This window comes from Danio rerio, chromosome 11 (assembly GCF_052040795.2).
Source record: "Danio rerio strain M-AB ecotype USA chromosome 11, GRCz13ab, whole genome shotgun sequence".
Classification (NCBI taxonomy): domain Eukaryota; kingdom Metazoa; phylum Chordata; class Actinopteri; order Cypriniformes; family Danionidae; genus Danio; species Danio rerio.
In genome coordinates this window covers 29,912,501-29,929,614 of record NC_141031.1, presented here as the reverse complement: position 1 = coordinate 29,929,614, position 17,114 = coordinate 29,912,501, and the positions used below count along the sequence as shown (strand labels likewise).

The 17,114-nt window shown below is 35.0% G+C and overlaps 1 protein-coding gene across 6 annotated transcripts in view; it reads right to left on the bottom strand.

Moving 5' to 3' along the window:
• The window catches only part of fbln2 (fibulin 2), a 246,417-nt gene that overhangs the window by 27,659 nt on the left and 201,644 nt on the right, over positions 1–17,114 (bottom strand). For 3 of the 6 annotated variants that reach the window (XM_087273756.1, XM_087273755.1, XM_087273754.1), the window contains 3 exons: positions 12,855–12,965; positions 8,986–9,087; positions 3,337–3,477 (listed from right to left, as the gene is read on the bottom strand). In XM_087273756.1, the coding sequence (XP_087129882.1) occupies positions 3,337–3,477; positions 8,986–9,087; positions 12,855–12,965 (354 nt within the window). The remainder of the gene's footprint in view (positions 1–3,336; positions 3,478–8,985; positions 9,088–12,854; positions 12,966–17,114) is intronic. The other 3 variants (XM_087273759.1, XM_087273758.1, XM_087273757.1) reach the window with 1 other exon arrangement.

Sequence of the window (17,114 nt, the reverse complement as noted above, 5' to 3'; positions counted from 1 at the left end):
TCCTCAGATTCTAGAGAGTATTTAATTGAAATAAAATGTGATGAGAGGCTGACATGCAGAGAGTGGTGTCATCAGAATCGTTGATTCATACAGTTGGTAATGAGAGACTGTAAGACTCATATTTTAGATATATATTGTAAATTTGAATTCTGTCATTGTTTTGGAGCCCAGATAAACTGTATATTGAATATATTCATTTAAAAAAGCCCAAAAACTTAGGCAAATCAAAATACACTGGGGAAAAAAAACCTATCTGGAAATATGAAAGTAAAGTACATTGCATACATACAATGTTGGGAAATGTTCAGAGAAATGGCGAGAAGGTTAAATAAAGAATAGATGGCTTACTAAATTGCTGCACCTCTTTTACCCAGAAAGAAAAAAAACTCCTCATCCTTCAATGTCTTTAATGTCAAATTTTCTGTTATTCTGGATATTTCTAATGTGTCACTGAAAAACTAAATATTGTTCATTCTTTCATTCATTTTCCCTTGGCTTAGTTAATTTACACTAAATTGATTGGCAGAAAACAAATAAACATTAATCAATTACGACGCACGTTGGAACGGTGGGCAGAGAGAACCACTTCATTTGTATTAAAGGCACAGGCAACAAAAACATCTGATGGGTATTTTGAGCTGAAACTTTACAGACACATTCTGGAGACACAAAAGACATATTTAAAATCTTGAAAAAGGGGTAAAATAGGTGCCCTTTAACTCATTCCATATATTTTTGGTTAACCAAAACTGTCAAGTCATGACACATCATTTGAGTAAATGATGACAGCATCTTTTTTTTTAAACGGACTGCACCTTTTTGTCCCATAATCTTGTTCTCTGCAAGGTCTGCAAAATCTTTTTAAGAGAATGCTATTTCAAATGCCCATTATTTAGTTTTATAAGGCACAGAGAAAACAGCTTTGACACCTTCTTGGAGTCTGTAGCAGATCCAGCATAGAAGTGTCAACAAGCCGCCTCATCAACGTACACAAGCAGTGGCACTTATTTAAAAAAATGGCTTTATCATAACAATATGGTGCTCTGAAATGCATTAGAGGATATGCATGGGATGAATAATGTATTTCTGGGAGTGGGTTAGTGCTATTGCAAAGGGATTTGACTGCCGTGAAGCTATTAGGATTATGGTCTGTGAACATTATTTCAACAATGTGATTGATAAGAGTTGAGATGAAAGAGAGACGATGGCCATTTGAGATGGTGGTCAATTCATATTTACATTTTTTTCTAAATTTAAATCAAGCGTTGTGATTGCAATAATAAACTAAAATAGATTCATTATATATAATATTAATTTATTATCAAGTTATGACATATATAGTCATGGTATATGTATTTAAAACACTAATACAGTATACTGTACAATAAAAAACAAAACCTCAAGCTTAAATTAGTTTTGAATTCACACATTTTTGTAGAAATCTATTAATTGAAAATAATCTGTTAGAAGAATGAAACAACAAATTAAACCTAAAATTGTCACACTTTACAATAAAGTTTCATTGGTTATTGTTACAGTAGTTGATGGATTTACTAACATGAACTCATAAAGAACAATATTTGTACAGCATTTATTAATCAACAACTTACAATCAACAACTTTATTTTCACTAACATTGACAAAGATTATTTAATACTGTAATAAATGTATTGTTTATCGTTTGTTCATGTTAGTAAATATATTATCTAATAGAACCATATTGTGTCACCCATATAACATAACAAAAAATAAATATTTATGTTAAGAATTAATAAATACATAAGGTATTATTATTATTTGTAATATATTAATAACAATTTATTATTAGTAGCATTTATATTTACCAAATTTACGCTAACCAGCCGCGTTATTAGGTACACCTCTCCAACTGCTCGTTAACGCAAATTTCTAATCAGCCAATCACATGGCAGCAACTCAATGCATTTAGGCATGTAGACATTGTCAAGACGATCTGCTGCAGTTCAAACTGAGCATCAGAATGGGGAAGAAAGGTGATTTAAGGGACTTTGAACATGGCATGGTTGTTGGTGCCTGAGCATTTCAGAAACTGCTGATCTATTGGGATTTTCACGCTCAGTCTCTAGCGACTGAGAATGGTCTGAAAAAGAAAAAATATCCAGTGGGCGGCAGTTCTGTGGGCAAAAATGCCTTGTTGATGCCAGAGGTAGAGCGACCAGACTGGTTAGAGCTGATAGAAAGGCAACAGAAACTCAAAAAAACACTCATTTACAACCGAGATTTGCAGAAGAGCATCTCTGAACAGAACACGTTGAAGCTTGAGGCTACTTCCAGCAGGATAACATGCCATGTCATAAAGCGCGAATCATTTTAGACTGGTTTCTTGAACATGGGTTCAACAATGAGTTCACTGTACTTAAATGGCCTCCACAGTCACCAGATCTAAATCCACTAGAGCACCTTTAGGATGTGGTGGAACGAGAGATTTGCATCATGAACGTGCAGCTGACAAAGCTGCAGCAACTGTGTGATGCTATCATGTCAATATGGATAAAAATCTCTGAGGAATATTTCCAGCACCTTGTTGAATCTATGCCATGAAGGATTAAGGCAGGACTGAAGGCAAAAACGAAGTCCAACCCAGTACTGGTAAGGTGAACCTAATAAAGTGGCCGGTTAGTGTATAATACAACAATACAAATATAACAATTAATAATGAATGATTATAAACATTACTACTATTACTACTACTAATATTTATAATATTAATGATAATTATATGCTAGTTTAAATGCAGGAAGGCAATCAACAAAAACTATTAAACAATGCAAGATCTGCACTGTTCCTTAAAGAGCATAAGCTGACAGTTTAACATGCTTGCACATTATTGTTTACTCTTTCAATCATTATGTACCTATCAAAACCATTTAAGAATGCCAAAATGTGAAAAATTACCAATCCTTTTCAAAGCCTACGTCTTTTTAAAGCCTAAAGATCTCTGCTATTTGGTTTAGTATCCAACCCAAGACACCCATTGACTAAGAATGAAACAGTTTTGTAACAGATCGACATGTTTGCCTTTGCTAACCACTAACGCCTGCTCTGTTTTGGTTATGTCTGGGAAGAAAGCAGCACAAGTTCAACATGGCCCCACAGCTTCTGGTGAGACGTCTGAGCAAACTCAGTACCCAAACTGCAACCGCATGTACAGTGTGTGAGCTGGTTATTAAAGCATGCCGATGAGTTTTTTTATGCATTAGTGAGTGTTTATCTGGGCAAACGATGGATCAACATGCCTCAATAATATGCAATAATATGGGCTGAAGCGATTCCACAGTGCCAGTTGAAACCTCTTACCCACACAATCTCTATTGTGGTTGTGAATAAAGCCCTTATGGCACATCTCATTGACCCGCTCACACTGGTAGGAGCCCTCGTGGTTCTTACACACCTCGTCCAGGGAGCAATTGTGTCTGCCGTTCAGGCACTCATTCACATCTATGGTATACAAGAAACATGATAGTTTAGGTCAGGAGTGTCCAAAGTCGGTCCTGGAGGGCCGGTGTCCTGCTGACTTTAGCTCCAACTTGCTTTAACACACCTGCCTGGAAGTTTCTAGTATACCCAGTAAGAGCTTGATTAGCTGGTTCAGGTGTGTTTGATTAGGGTTGGAGCCAAACTCTCCAAGAAACTGGCCCTCCAGGACCGAGTGTGGACACCCCTTGTTTAGGTGAAGGAAAAATAAATACCCTGAGGGAAGATTTTAAGGCAAATACATATGTAACACTGTAAAATATTGCACAAAATTTAGCTTTTAACTTCTCATGTCTATGTTTGCTCTGTTACTCGTGGAAGCTTGTTTTAGACTGAAAGATAAAAATAAATATATTAGGTCATTCTCATTTAAAACTCTGACTTTTTCCCTATTTTCTATTCGAATTCTTCACTTATTTTGCACAATTTGAACATTGCTTCTCAATTTTTAGTTTTCTTCCCAGAATTGTGAGATTTGAAGTTACAATTGCAATACTTAAAATTGCAAGAATCGTAAGATAAAAATTTTGAAAAGCAAGACATAAAGTCTGAATTGTGAGAGCCTACAATCTTTTAATAGCAAGTTGTCAAAAAATTTGACAAAAAGTCAAAGTTTTGAGAGATAAAGGGAGAATTGGAAGAAACATAAGATTTTTTTTGAGCCCATGAACTGCAACCCAGGCTCATTTTGATTACGTTAAGCTATATACATTTTTGGAGAGAGCAAAATACTTCTTAGGAGCCACGATTTTTTTGGAGTTTTTGTATTCACAAATCCACCAGAGGCTGCTGTGTATGCTTTTTCAGATCTCAAATTTTTCTCGCGAGTGCCATTCACACCTGCTGTTCTCACATAAATCGACCAGAGGCCGCTGTGAAAGCTTTTTTAAGATCTTACATTTCTCTCGCGTGTGCCATTCGTGAGTGCTGTTTTTACGTAAATTCACCAGAGGCCGCTGCGTGAGCTTTTTCAGATCTCAAGTTTCTGTCATGAGTGCCATTCGCGCCTGCTGTTCTCATGTAAATCCACTGGAGGCCACTGTGTATGCTTTGTCAGATCTCAAATTTCTCTCCAGTGCCATTCGCGCCTGCTTTTCTCACGTAAATCCACCAGAGGTGGCGGTGTTAGCTTTTTCAGATCTCAAATTTCACTCGAGAGTGCTATTTGCGCTTGCTGTTCTCACGTAAATCCACCAGAGGCCACTGTGTACGCTTTTTGAGATCTCAAATTTCTTTCGCGAGTGCCATTCTCGTCTGCTGTTCTCACGTAAATCCACCAGAGGCCGCTGTTGACTGACTGATTTACTGACTGACCATATAGAGATATATAAACTGAGAAATATAAAAAAATTAAGTCGGCATTTTTTTAAATGGAAGAACGAATAGTCCTGCAATTTTTATAGCAAATGATTGCATTGCAGTTCTTGATTGCATTTTATATGTTATAGTTTTAAACTCATTTATATGTCTCAAACATAATCCTTATATCTATATAGGGGTGTTTCTTTGTAACAAATTGTAAAACATTATAGTACTTTCTGAGTGTAAATTGGTTTTGCACAATTGTTTTAGGCAGTGCAGGCCACCTCCACCATCCAAGTCATGCAGCCATTTTACAAGGTGTGAGATCATATCGGGTTTTGTTTCTAATACTGAGTTTTGCTCTCAATTAATCACCCATTTTATTGTTCCTCTAAGTGGGATTTCTTTGTGGCGAAATTGCATGCATGTGTGACTTTATGAATCAATAACACTTAATAGTTACCACGTGAATATGGCTAATAAAGACATACAGACGCTCTTGAAACACCATAGAAAACATGCACACTCTGTCTTTGGAAGTGTAAACGTCCATCATAAATTGAATGAAACAATACTACAACATTTCATTAAAAAACTATCCACTTTCCTGCACAGTGTGACTTAAGTTTTTGGCTTCGAAGCCAGTCTAGCTTGATTTTGTTACTGCCAAAGCGAAATCAAGGTTTCTGCCCACCCACATTCAGCATATGGGAACGTTTGACAGAGAGAAACAGAAAGAGAGAGTGAAATAAACTCTTTAAATACAGAGATAACTCAGCGGTGAAAACTGCCCTCTCGGCTGAAGCCATTTCGATTATATTCTCCCTTAAACTGTCCTCACATCCAGAAAGTGCACTGATTTATGGATCCTGTCTGCTGAATTACAGTAAGGTGAACATGATGTAAAATTTGACATTTAGGCAAGCTGCATTTTACTCAGACAACCATATTAATTGATGTTCAATGTCATAAAGCAACAAATGAAAAGAATGTGAAACGACTGGTTGTTATGTCTATATTCACCTTTGTTTTTCGTTGTGATATATTATCAATGTTTGTCAGATTATAGAATATGATCCCAGAGAGATCTTATGTAAAGGCCAAGGCAGAGTATTTTCTATCAGGCTAAATGATGTACAGCTAATAATTTGGTCACAGTTGACAAAACTGACACGGCATTTAATGTTATTAATCCACCTCATGTTTTGATATTCTCATCTGCATTTAAAATGTTCAACCCAAGCTCTTCAACTGTTTTGCATTGCCATTAATTGAAAATATGGTCCCACTTTATATTAAGTGGCCTTAACTAATATGTACTAACACTGAAAATATTAATTTGTTAGGATGTACTTATTGTGTAAGTACATGTTTTTATATCAACAGGCTCATTCTGAAAACGTAGCCCTATATACACTCTCAGAAATAAAGGTACGCGAGCTGTCACTGGGGCGGTACTTTTTCAAAAGGTACATATTTGTACATAAACAGTCCATATTAATACCTAAAGGGTACTTATTGGTACCTAAAAAGTACAAAAGTGTTCCTCTTAAAATCTGTAGGTACCAATATTTACTTCTGAGGTATCTTCAAGTACAAATTTGTACCTTTTAAAAAGGTACAACCCTAGTGACAGCTCTCATACCTTTGTTTCTGAGAGTGTACGTTATGTATCCAGAGGTATGTATGGCTGCATTACATTTTTAAAACAAACGCTAAGGGGCAGTATGACACCATTCCTTTTTGCGCTTACCAGCTGACCTCTTACTTCCGTATGGACGGCTGTTACCAGTTTTTCCCGGTAGCTCGCCATGTACATCGGCGGACTTGAGACTGAGAGAGGAGATGACCACGACAACGGGGTTCGATAAATCAATAAAATTGGTTGGGTTCAAGGAAGGTGGAGGCTGGATCAGTCGATCGCACAATCAGTCAGTCGTTCAGTCAGTCAAACAGTCAGTCAACAGCAGCCTCTGGTGGGTTTACACAAGAACAACAGGTGCAAAATTTGAGAGAAATTTGAGATCTCAAAAAACTTACACATCGGCCTCTCGTGAATTTGAGAAAATGTACAAAACGTAGCTCATGGTATATATTTTGTGGTCTTCAGAAATGTATATAGAGGTACGTTTTCAGAATGAGCCTTGGTTGTTTTAAATGGTACTTATGTTTGATTAAATACCTGCATGTAACTACATCTGCAACAATATATAAAGTTGACAATCCCTAACACCTTAACCTACTCTTAAACCTACCCACACCACCAAGGATGTGCCTAACCTGACGCGCATCCCATCTCAAAAGCATCAGACGCGTTCCGCAATACATTTTTAAACACAGTAAGTACATTGTATTATATTTTAATGCAATTACACAGAAGTTAGGGCCACTTAATATAAAGTGGGACTGAAAATATTACTTATATGTTGTTTGTGATTGTGCATGAGGAAGAATTTGCTTTGTGATCTCAAAAATCAGCAAAATTGAGGTGAAGAATTCTCCTTACATTTTCAATTTCGTAATAAAAACAAGACAATTTTTTTATGAGCTGAAAAAGAAAAAGATTTACTAAATTATTACTTGGTAAATTTACAATTTAGGATATTAAGGATGTTATTTAATTCTGTATGTTATTATGTAAAATTACTGAATGACATTTTGAGGAAAATACACTTTTAAAACATTTTGCCACACCACATTTCCAAATGTTTATTTAGTTCAGACTTCTCAACTCACTCGCATGAGTTATACTGTATGTCAAGCAAAGAAAACAGCAAATACTGTATTGCTGAATACACTACCTGACAAAAGTATTGTGGCCTATTCAAGTTTTAGGAACAGCAAATAATAACTTGATTAGTTGATAATTTATTATCAGATGTGGCTTATATGAAGGGTAAAGGCCTCTAGATTAAGCTTATTTTAGTTATTTATTTTTAATTATTTAAATAGGACAGTAAGGTTTGAGTTTGCTTAGATAAAAGTCTTGTCACTTAACATAAATCATATACAGTATAGAATATAAAGTCATGCTGCAGTGAAAAAAAAAAGAATAGAATATTCTTAAAGAATATTTTGTATGACTCTTATGAACTTGGAGGACTGCATCCATATATCTGCAATGACTCAAATAACTTATTAATAAAGTCATCTGGAATGGCGAAGAAAGTGTTCTTACAGGATTTCTAAGTTCATCAAGATTCTTTGGATTCATTATGAACGTCTCTTTCTTGAAATTACCCCCGATATGCTCAACAATGTTCAAGTCTGGTGACTGGGCTGGCCAATCCTGGAGCAACTTGACCTTCTTTGCTTTCAGGAACTTTAATGTGGAGGCTAAAGTATGAGATCCTCGCTATCCTGATGAAGAATTTGCCCTCTTCTGTGGTTGTGATGGGCAGCACAAATGTCTTGATACCTCAGGCTGTTGGTGTTGCATCCACTCTGCAGATTTCTCGCACACCACATTCTGAAAGTTACTGAATGTTTTCCTTTACCAAACTTGACTGATTTCTCTGAGAATCTTGGGTCCATGCAGGTTCCAATAAGTCTTCTCCAGTATTTGTAATGATTGGGATGCAGTTCAACAGATGATTCATCTGAAAAATCTACCTTCTGCCACTTTTCTAAATGATCAGCTAGAAGTCAAGTTATCATTTGTTGCTCTTTCAACTGGGATCGAGGACAAGACTTTTGTCAGGTGTAGGTTTACAGTATCAGGTAAACAATGATTTCTACTAGTACCCTCTGTGACCTGCATAGTATATAAAATGAAAAGACCTTCAAACTGTTCCTCTGCAACACATACCAGTACAGTAAATAATCATGGGGTAAAGCTGTCAAATCAGACAGGATGATGTATATGTGAGACAGCCGAACTGTCGAACCCAGGGCTGAGGTCACTGTTTATTATTACAGTCCGGGTGTAGGAGAGTAATTGGTCATGGATCAGTGAAGCAGCAGCAAGCAGATCCGCAGGTAAGAATATGATGTTCACGCCATGAAAAATCACCTGTCATAATCTTCTGAGTAAAACTGCTATACATGAGCGATTTAGCACAGTAAGGCATTGGCTAATGTGTTCTGACAGTTTTATCAGTGTTTTGTGACAGCGGTGTTCAGAGGTGAGTGTGTATATGTGTTGTTTTACATCTGTTTCGAGTGCTTTACCTTCACAGGTGTGTCCATCGGGTTTCAGAAAGAATCCTGGGAAACAGGAGCACTGGGCCAGTTCTTGAACCACAGTACACTTCTGAGAGCACAGCCCATTACCTGCAGAAAGAAGTAAAAGTTGGTTAATGCATGTCACAACATACATTACATTAAAGGGATAATTCATTCACAAATCAAAAATAAAATAAATAAATAAAAATGTACTTGTACCCTTTATAATATGTTAAGCACGTGAAATAAAATGACCTTTTTTGAGCAAATTGTGAACAGGTTAATATATTATACAACATAATTGATAATCAAAATTATAGCTGTGTTTGATTTGGCACTCAGTTTCAGTTTTCACAAAAGCTCACTGTTTTAAAGACTATGTTCACCTGTTCCTTGTTTGTTTGCATCTCATTTTTGTAATACTTCTGGATTCATTTGTTTGTTGTCTGTCTGTTTTGATTTCTTTTGGTCATTTAATAATGTCATACAGCTAAATATAACATATTTGCACCTATACTGTCCTTTTCTATCCCGCATCCTCAACTACAGTATGACACCTCAGTTTTAAAAATAGATACCCTGATACACAAATTAGGGTTGGGTCGATAGACGATGCTATTGTACATCGCCGATGGCCGATAGACATCACGATGCTGGGCTCGCATCACGATCCTCCTCCCTGCCCCTGTCGCAGCAGAAACTCGCTGGCGAAATACACACACTTAGGCCTAATTTACACTAATAGGTTTCTGTTTTAAAACGCCATTTTAGATCATAAACGATCCATGTCCACACTGGCGTTTCATCTAGCATTTCTGAAAAGCCCTCCTTCCACACTATATAGCTGAAAACGCACATCACGTTACTACATGCACACACACAAATACACACTGTAATGCGCTGCAGCGTACACGCGTGTCTGAGCTCTAGCAGTCTTGAGCACAAAACCCCAGAGAGCAGTGCACGTCGGACAGTTTTCCAAGGATGTACCACTGGATCGCGTCTCACTTGAGTCGTTAAACGTGATATTTAAAAAGTCTTGTCTCTATCTAACGACTCTTCTGTCTTTTTAATTTATCAGGTAACGTGTCAAAGCATCAGTTCACTGCTTCAATCTTTTGCTTTAACGCTTGTACTAAGTAATTTTTGCAAAAACTTCAGATACTGTTGGTTGGTTCCTGTTGGTTGTGCACCTTTTTTACCAATCTTGCTAAATATGAACATGCTGTTTTTTAAGTGATAGCTCATTCAAATAAAGTTTAGTAAACAAAACAAACAAAAAATGTGTTTTTGCCTTTATACAGTTTCCTTATGTATTCATGTATGTTTTGTGAAAACGTTTCATATCTGGTTTTCGTTTTTCACATGTACATTTGATCGCCAGCTGTTCATGTATAATATGGGTCATCTCGAACAAGTCTATGCTTTCCAGATGTGATGTTGTCCACACGAATTTCACATGTTGTCCACATGTGGGTTCATGTGATCACATGTTGTCCACATGATGTTGAATAAAAAAATATATATATTTAGATGACATATATAAAGACTAGATAGACTATATAGATGAAAGACTTTCTCCTGAAGAGTAATATAATAGAAAATAATGTAAATATTTTCCTTGCTCCGTTAAACATCACTTGCAAAATATTAGGATTAAAATGTCCCAGAACTGAATAATTTTGTCTTTAACTAATAGAGAAATAGACCATAATAATGCAAAACTGAAAAATAATCAACCATTTGTGTTTTTGTTTTAACAATTCACCACCTGGCACTAATGAACAAACTTAACCCTGATATAAAAGCACACAGCTTAAAACAGGCCTTCAGAATGGGCCTTCGTATGACTTCAAACAGTTAAAAATTAAACGATAATCAGCATGACATAATGAGTCGCCCAGACATATTTAGATCATTTCCGTTCTGATTGATCCAGCAGAAACACAACGGTGCCTCCGAAAAGACACAGACTTCCAGTAAATGCTTTAGTCCTTCAACATCTCTCATCAGTCCCAAGGCAGAGATACATTAAACCTTGTGGCATATGGACTTATCTAGTGAAGCGCTATGTCTTCTGGACAGCCTGCTGGATGATGAGGAAATGAGTAAGTGATTTTTTTCTCTCTCCCCTATTCAGCATGTTTCAATTATAATAACACATGCGGTGCAGAGCATTAGAACGACCATACAGAACCTGTGAGGAAACACACACTGCAATTTACTTTTCTGTCACAGTGCCAGAATCTTACAGGTCATTGAAATCCTGCGACATCCTCATGACAAGTGTAAGAATTTAAACAATAATGTCAAGATGTGACTAAAAGACCAATTGTTGATAAAATAATATATTTCAAATTGAAGATTCTAAGTTCCTCTAACTATAAAACAGTTCATGCCATAAATGAAGATATAAAAAATTTGTGATTAAAATATTTAAACATTCTTAGCAGATGGATGGATGGATGGATGGATGGATGGATGGATGGATGGATGGATGGAAGGATGGATGGATGGATGGATGGATGGATGGATGGATGGATGGATGGATGGATAGACAGACCGACAGACAGACAGACAGACAGACAGACAGACATCCATCCATCCATCCATCCATCCATCCATCCATCCATCCATCCATCCATCCATCCATCTGCTAAGAAGATAGATAGATAGATAGATAGATAGATAGATAGATAGATAGATAGATAGATAGATAGATAGATAGATAGATAGATAGATAGATAGATAGATAGATAGGGAAAATACAAATATATGAGATGTGATGCATATTTTAATAAGGTTATACAAATTTTTTTATAATCCATTTAGGTAAGACTTTAGGTCGCAATTCACAGTATTAAATCTAATTCACTTTATTAAACTAGTAGAATTAACCTACAGAAAAAAATAAATAATTACATTAAAAAATGCAAATAAGAAGCCATCAGCCTTTGGATTTTTTTGCGACCCCTGGGGTGATTACGTTATAATAAAGACAGCAATAGCTTTTATGGCAACTTTACAGCACTCACAAATATTAAAATGGGCCTATTCGTATGTGTGCACCGTTGTGTGCAAGATATATTTATGACCACCTCAGAGGATATTGGGGCTCACAAATCACTGGTATTGTTATTTTGGGGGTTTCGGGTTAAACCCCTGATCTAAACTAAAGTGTTATCCAATTTTCTTTTGTTTTTGCTACAATAACAGTACATACTAACTAGGTTATTTAGGTTAACTAGGCAATTCATTGGACAAAAGTGGCTTGTTCTGTAGCCAATCAAAAAATGATTTCTTAAGGGGGCTAATAATATTGACCCCTCAAAAAATGTAAAAACTCCAGAGGCCTCTCCGGAAGCCAAAATATAACAGGAAATAGTGTGAAAATGTCCTTGCTCTGTTAAACATCACTTAGGAAATATATTAAAATAATACAAATTTTACAGGTGAGCTGATAATTGTGCCTTCAACTGTTTAAGACAGTGGTCACCAAACTTGTTCCTGGAGGGCCGGTGTCCTGCCGATTTTAGCTCCAACCCTAATCAAACACACCTGAACAAGCTAATCAAGGTCTTGCTAGGTATACTTGAAACGTTCAGGCAGGTGTGTTGAAGCAAGCTGGAGCTAAACCCTGCAGGGACACCGGCCCTCCAGGACCGAGATTGGTGACCCCTGGTTTAAGACATAATTTAATATAAACAGTATAGTACATATATTGATGCAGTAAAAAATAAAAAACTTATGGATATAAGGTAATAAAATATATAGCTGGCATTATTTATAAAGATACTATACTGAAAATCAAACATCAATGACATGGTATTTGACTTTGGGGTAAATAAATTTACAGCATGTTTAACAGTTCATACCTGCACAGGGGTTATGTAAGACCGGCATCTGAGTGGTAGTTTGTTGTTTATCTGGCACTGCAGTAGGGATCCGGTCTTCCTCGCTAACTCTGTTGTCTTCCTCCTGGTTCTCTGTTTACACAAAACAGAAAAGAGTGAAATCTCCGAGCGATGAGTCACGCTTTTTTCATTACACGCTCTGTCAGATGGACCTTCTGGTCAAAGAACCGCACATACGATGGAGAGTTTTTCCTCCAACATTTAATCATGACCAGATGAGAAATTATGGAGTGTGTTTTGATTTGATTTGCCAACACATATCTTGTCATCATAATTCCTGCCATTCCTGAAGTCAACTGAGGAAGTTCTCTGTGTTTGTGTCAATAGTTCACTGCTGACATGAGATCATGAGGCAAGTGTCTATCTCTATCAACGCTTCTATGTCACCAGAGACACAAAAACAACATTGACACATGATGACAATCACATCATGCAGTGGTGTTGTTAGGGTTTGGCCGAATTACCAGGGAAACGGGACAAATAATTACAAACTGCAGCAAATCAGGCAAAGCCGAGATAGACTGCTGCTATCAGAACATCAGTCTTCTATCGATTTAATTCATAGATTTACTTTGACTTACATTGTGGATATGAGAAATACAGTAGAAGTCAGAATTATTAGCCCCCCTTAATTATTAGCCCCCCTGTTTATTTTTTCACCAATTTCTGTTTAATGGTGAGAAGATTTTTTTTCCAACACATTTCTAATTATAATAGTTTTAATAACTCATTTCTAATAAACTGATTTATTTTATCTTTGCCATGATGACATTAAATAATATTTGACTTGATATTTTTCAAGACACTTCTATACAGCTTAAAGTGACATTTAAAGGCTTAACTAGGTTAATTAGGTTAATAAGGCAGGTTAGGGTAATTAGGCAAGTTATTGTATAACGATAGTTTGTTCTCTAGACTATCGGGAAAAAATATAGCTTAAAGGGGCTTATATATATATATATATATATATATATATATATATATATATATATATATATATATATATATATATATATATATATATATATATATATATATATTTTTTTTACTTTAAAGTGGCTTTTAAAAAATAAAAACTGCTTTTATTTTAGCCGAAATAAAACAAATAAGACAATTTCCAGAAGAAAAAATATTATCAGACATTCTGTAAAAAATTTCCTTGCTCTGTTAAACATCATTTGGGAAATATTTAAGAAAAAAAAGATTCAAAGAGGGGCTACATATTTTTGATGTCTTTATGATGCTTTTTGTCATTTTGGATCTACTGAACAGCAAAACTACTGTGTCTTTCACTCAAAGTACATTTTTATATTGGATAAAGTGAAAAATTATGGAGTCTGGTTTTAAGCTGTTTTATTTAATTTAACTTAAAGCAAAAATGGAACCCCTAGGACGGGGGTGTCCAAACTCGCTCCTAGAGGGCCGGTGTCCTGCATAGTTTAGCTCTTACTTCCTTCAACACACATGCCTGGAAGTTTCTAGTATACCTAGAAAGAACTTGATTAGTAATTCAGGCGTGTTTAATTGGGAGGTCACTGGCCCTCCAAGACTGAGGTTGGACACCCCTGCCCTAGGAGAATCTAAAATAATATGTTTTTTCTCAAAGTAGTATTTTTAACTTTAAACCAGTAGGTTGGTCCAAAGAAAAACTATATTTTGTTGTAAGTAGGGATCAAACTATTTTGTGAACCATCCCATATCTACATTGGAAAAAGCTTCCATTCATCCAAAAAAAATAAAAATAAAAATAAATGAATAAATAAATAAATAAAAAATAGGGTAGTGGTTCACATCTAAATTTTTACACTTGACCCAATAAAAATATATATGATTTGCCTTAAACAATATTTTCCATCTCCATGAGAACAATATTTTTTGATACAAAGCAAAACATGATACAAAGCATATTTGTCTTGTTGAAGAAAGTCAATTATTTAAAATCTCTTTTTGTTCTAAACAAGAAGATAGTCAAAATAATCAAAATCCCAATAAAATGTTCTTTCATCCAATAAAAACAAATTATGGTAATGGTTTCACATGTAAATTTGATCAATTGAGCCAATGAAAAATAAATCATTTTCCTTAAACAATATTTTTTTAAGTCCATAAGTGTACAAACTATATTAAGCTTCTGTTTAATACGGATGCACTGACCTGTGTGAGTAACCGTAAAATTGTACATTGGTCAAAACAAATATTTCTTATTTGAGCTCTTAATCTAAACATTTATATTTAACTATGTTTTGAACTTAAAACAGATTACTTGAAAAATAAAATAAATAATATTAAACTGAAATGAAAGATTCAGAACGATTTTTTAATTGGACATTCAAGTACTGCTTGAATTTTTTTTCAGTGTAGTTGTAAAGGTAAAAAAAGATAAATTCAACTTAAAAAAATCTACTATGTGCCAAAGTAAAAAAAAATAAAATAAAAATAAATAATAATAATGGTCTAAACCAGTGTTTCTCAAACTTTTTTTCTCAAGTACCACCTCAGAACAAAATTGTCTCTTCAAGTACCACCATAATGAGCAGTACTGAAAAACAATAGCGTAGTAAGCCCAGTAAAGCAGCTACAGCTCTGCAGTTCTAAAACGTGGCAGATTATTTTCTGTTGTTTTAAACATTATAAATACTATTAATGTTAACACTGTATTGTGCTTATACTATGTAAAAAAAGAAACAAACAAAAAAACTAAAAACGTCAACATTTAAATTAAAATGTGCTTTTAAAACTTAAAAATGGTAGGTTAATGTTCTTAAAAAGTAAAAAGAAAAGTGCTGTACTTAAATGTAAAGTATTAACATGTGGTAGCCAATTAATCAACACCTAGAAATTTTGCCTGGACCTCAGAAATATAGGCTATATGCCAAACAAGAAATAATATTATATGTCATATTCATATATAAATAATTTTTGATAAATTTTGAAATGTATGTAGCATGTACATACGTATGACACATTTGATATCTCAGCGTTCTACTAGAAGGAAGCCGGCGTACCATTAGTGGTACACGTACCACAGTTTGAGAACCACTGGTCTAAACAATATACAGTATACAGAATTTTTACTTTGTGTTAATGTAATTTGTTTTTCACCACAATTTTTTTATTTACATTGAATCAAATTTAATAATATAAATAATACTAATAAAAATACAAATTTTTGCTGTAACAAGTTACAGTAATTTTTTAAAAGTTGGTTCAAAGTATGTATACATTTTTCAGTTCTGCTATATTTCATTATACAGAAAAGAGGGAGTGTAATATTCATTAACAATCAATGTTTTGCGTTTTAAAACTAGGTTACAAATGGAATTGTTGAAAGCAATTTTTGATGTTATTGGACACTATTGTATTAATTAGTTAATTATATTTTTAGATATTTTTTTGTTTAATTTGAAAGTTTTTGTCAAATAGTTTTTTTATACTAGCACATCAAGGTATTGTGAATAAAAATAAGAAATTTAACCTTGGAAACACAGCAAAATCCTAAAATTCTAGCAAAATCCTAAAATGTATTCAGATCAAAGTGTATTTGGCCCCTCTTTAAATAAGGGTGAACAGGTTGGTAATAAGTAAAGCGTATGTGAAGTGGCTTAATGATTCTCTGCTGAGATTTTGAGAGATTCAATCAATTAAATTACAGCTGATTTCATCTAAGGCTGTGACTGAAGTAAGTTGTAGTTTTGTGTTTTTCTTCTGTGTTTCTGTTTATTACAGCAGGTGTTCATCTTCAGTGCTCAATTGTTGCCTAATTAGGCTGGCTTGTGTAGCAAGCCAGACTACTGTTATCCTATTAAACTTATTATTAGGCTGGCTTGAGAAACAAGCCAGACTACTGAAATCCTATTTAAACTTATTATTTTTTTTATATATTATTCTTCTTCTTCTGAGACTAAAATTCAAAATCTATCTCCTCCTAGAGCTTTCGAGCTATGACCACCAAACTCACACCAGACCTCCAAACTATTCTGACTCGGTATGCCATATCTTTTCCGACTGATCCGACTTTCGATTTTCCGAAAAACGTCCCAGGACCATCGGAAAAATCCCATAGACTTAACATTGGACCAAACTTTGTGACCTCATAACTCTGCATCAGACTGTCACACAGACTTCTAACTGGGCTCATTTAACTCAGATTACCTAACTGCCAATAACTGATGAGGTTTTAACTTTCTGGCCACGCCCTAGCAACCACTTTTGGACCCTAGA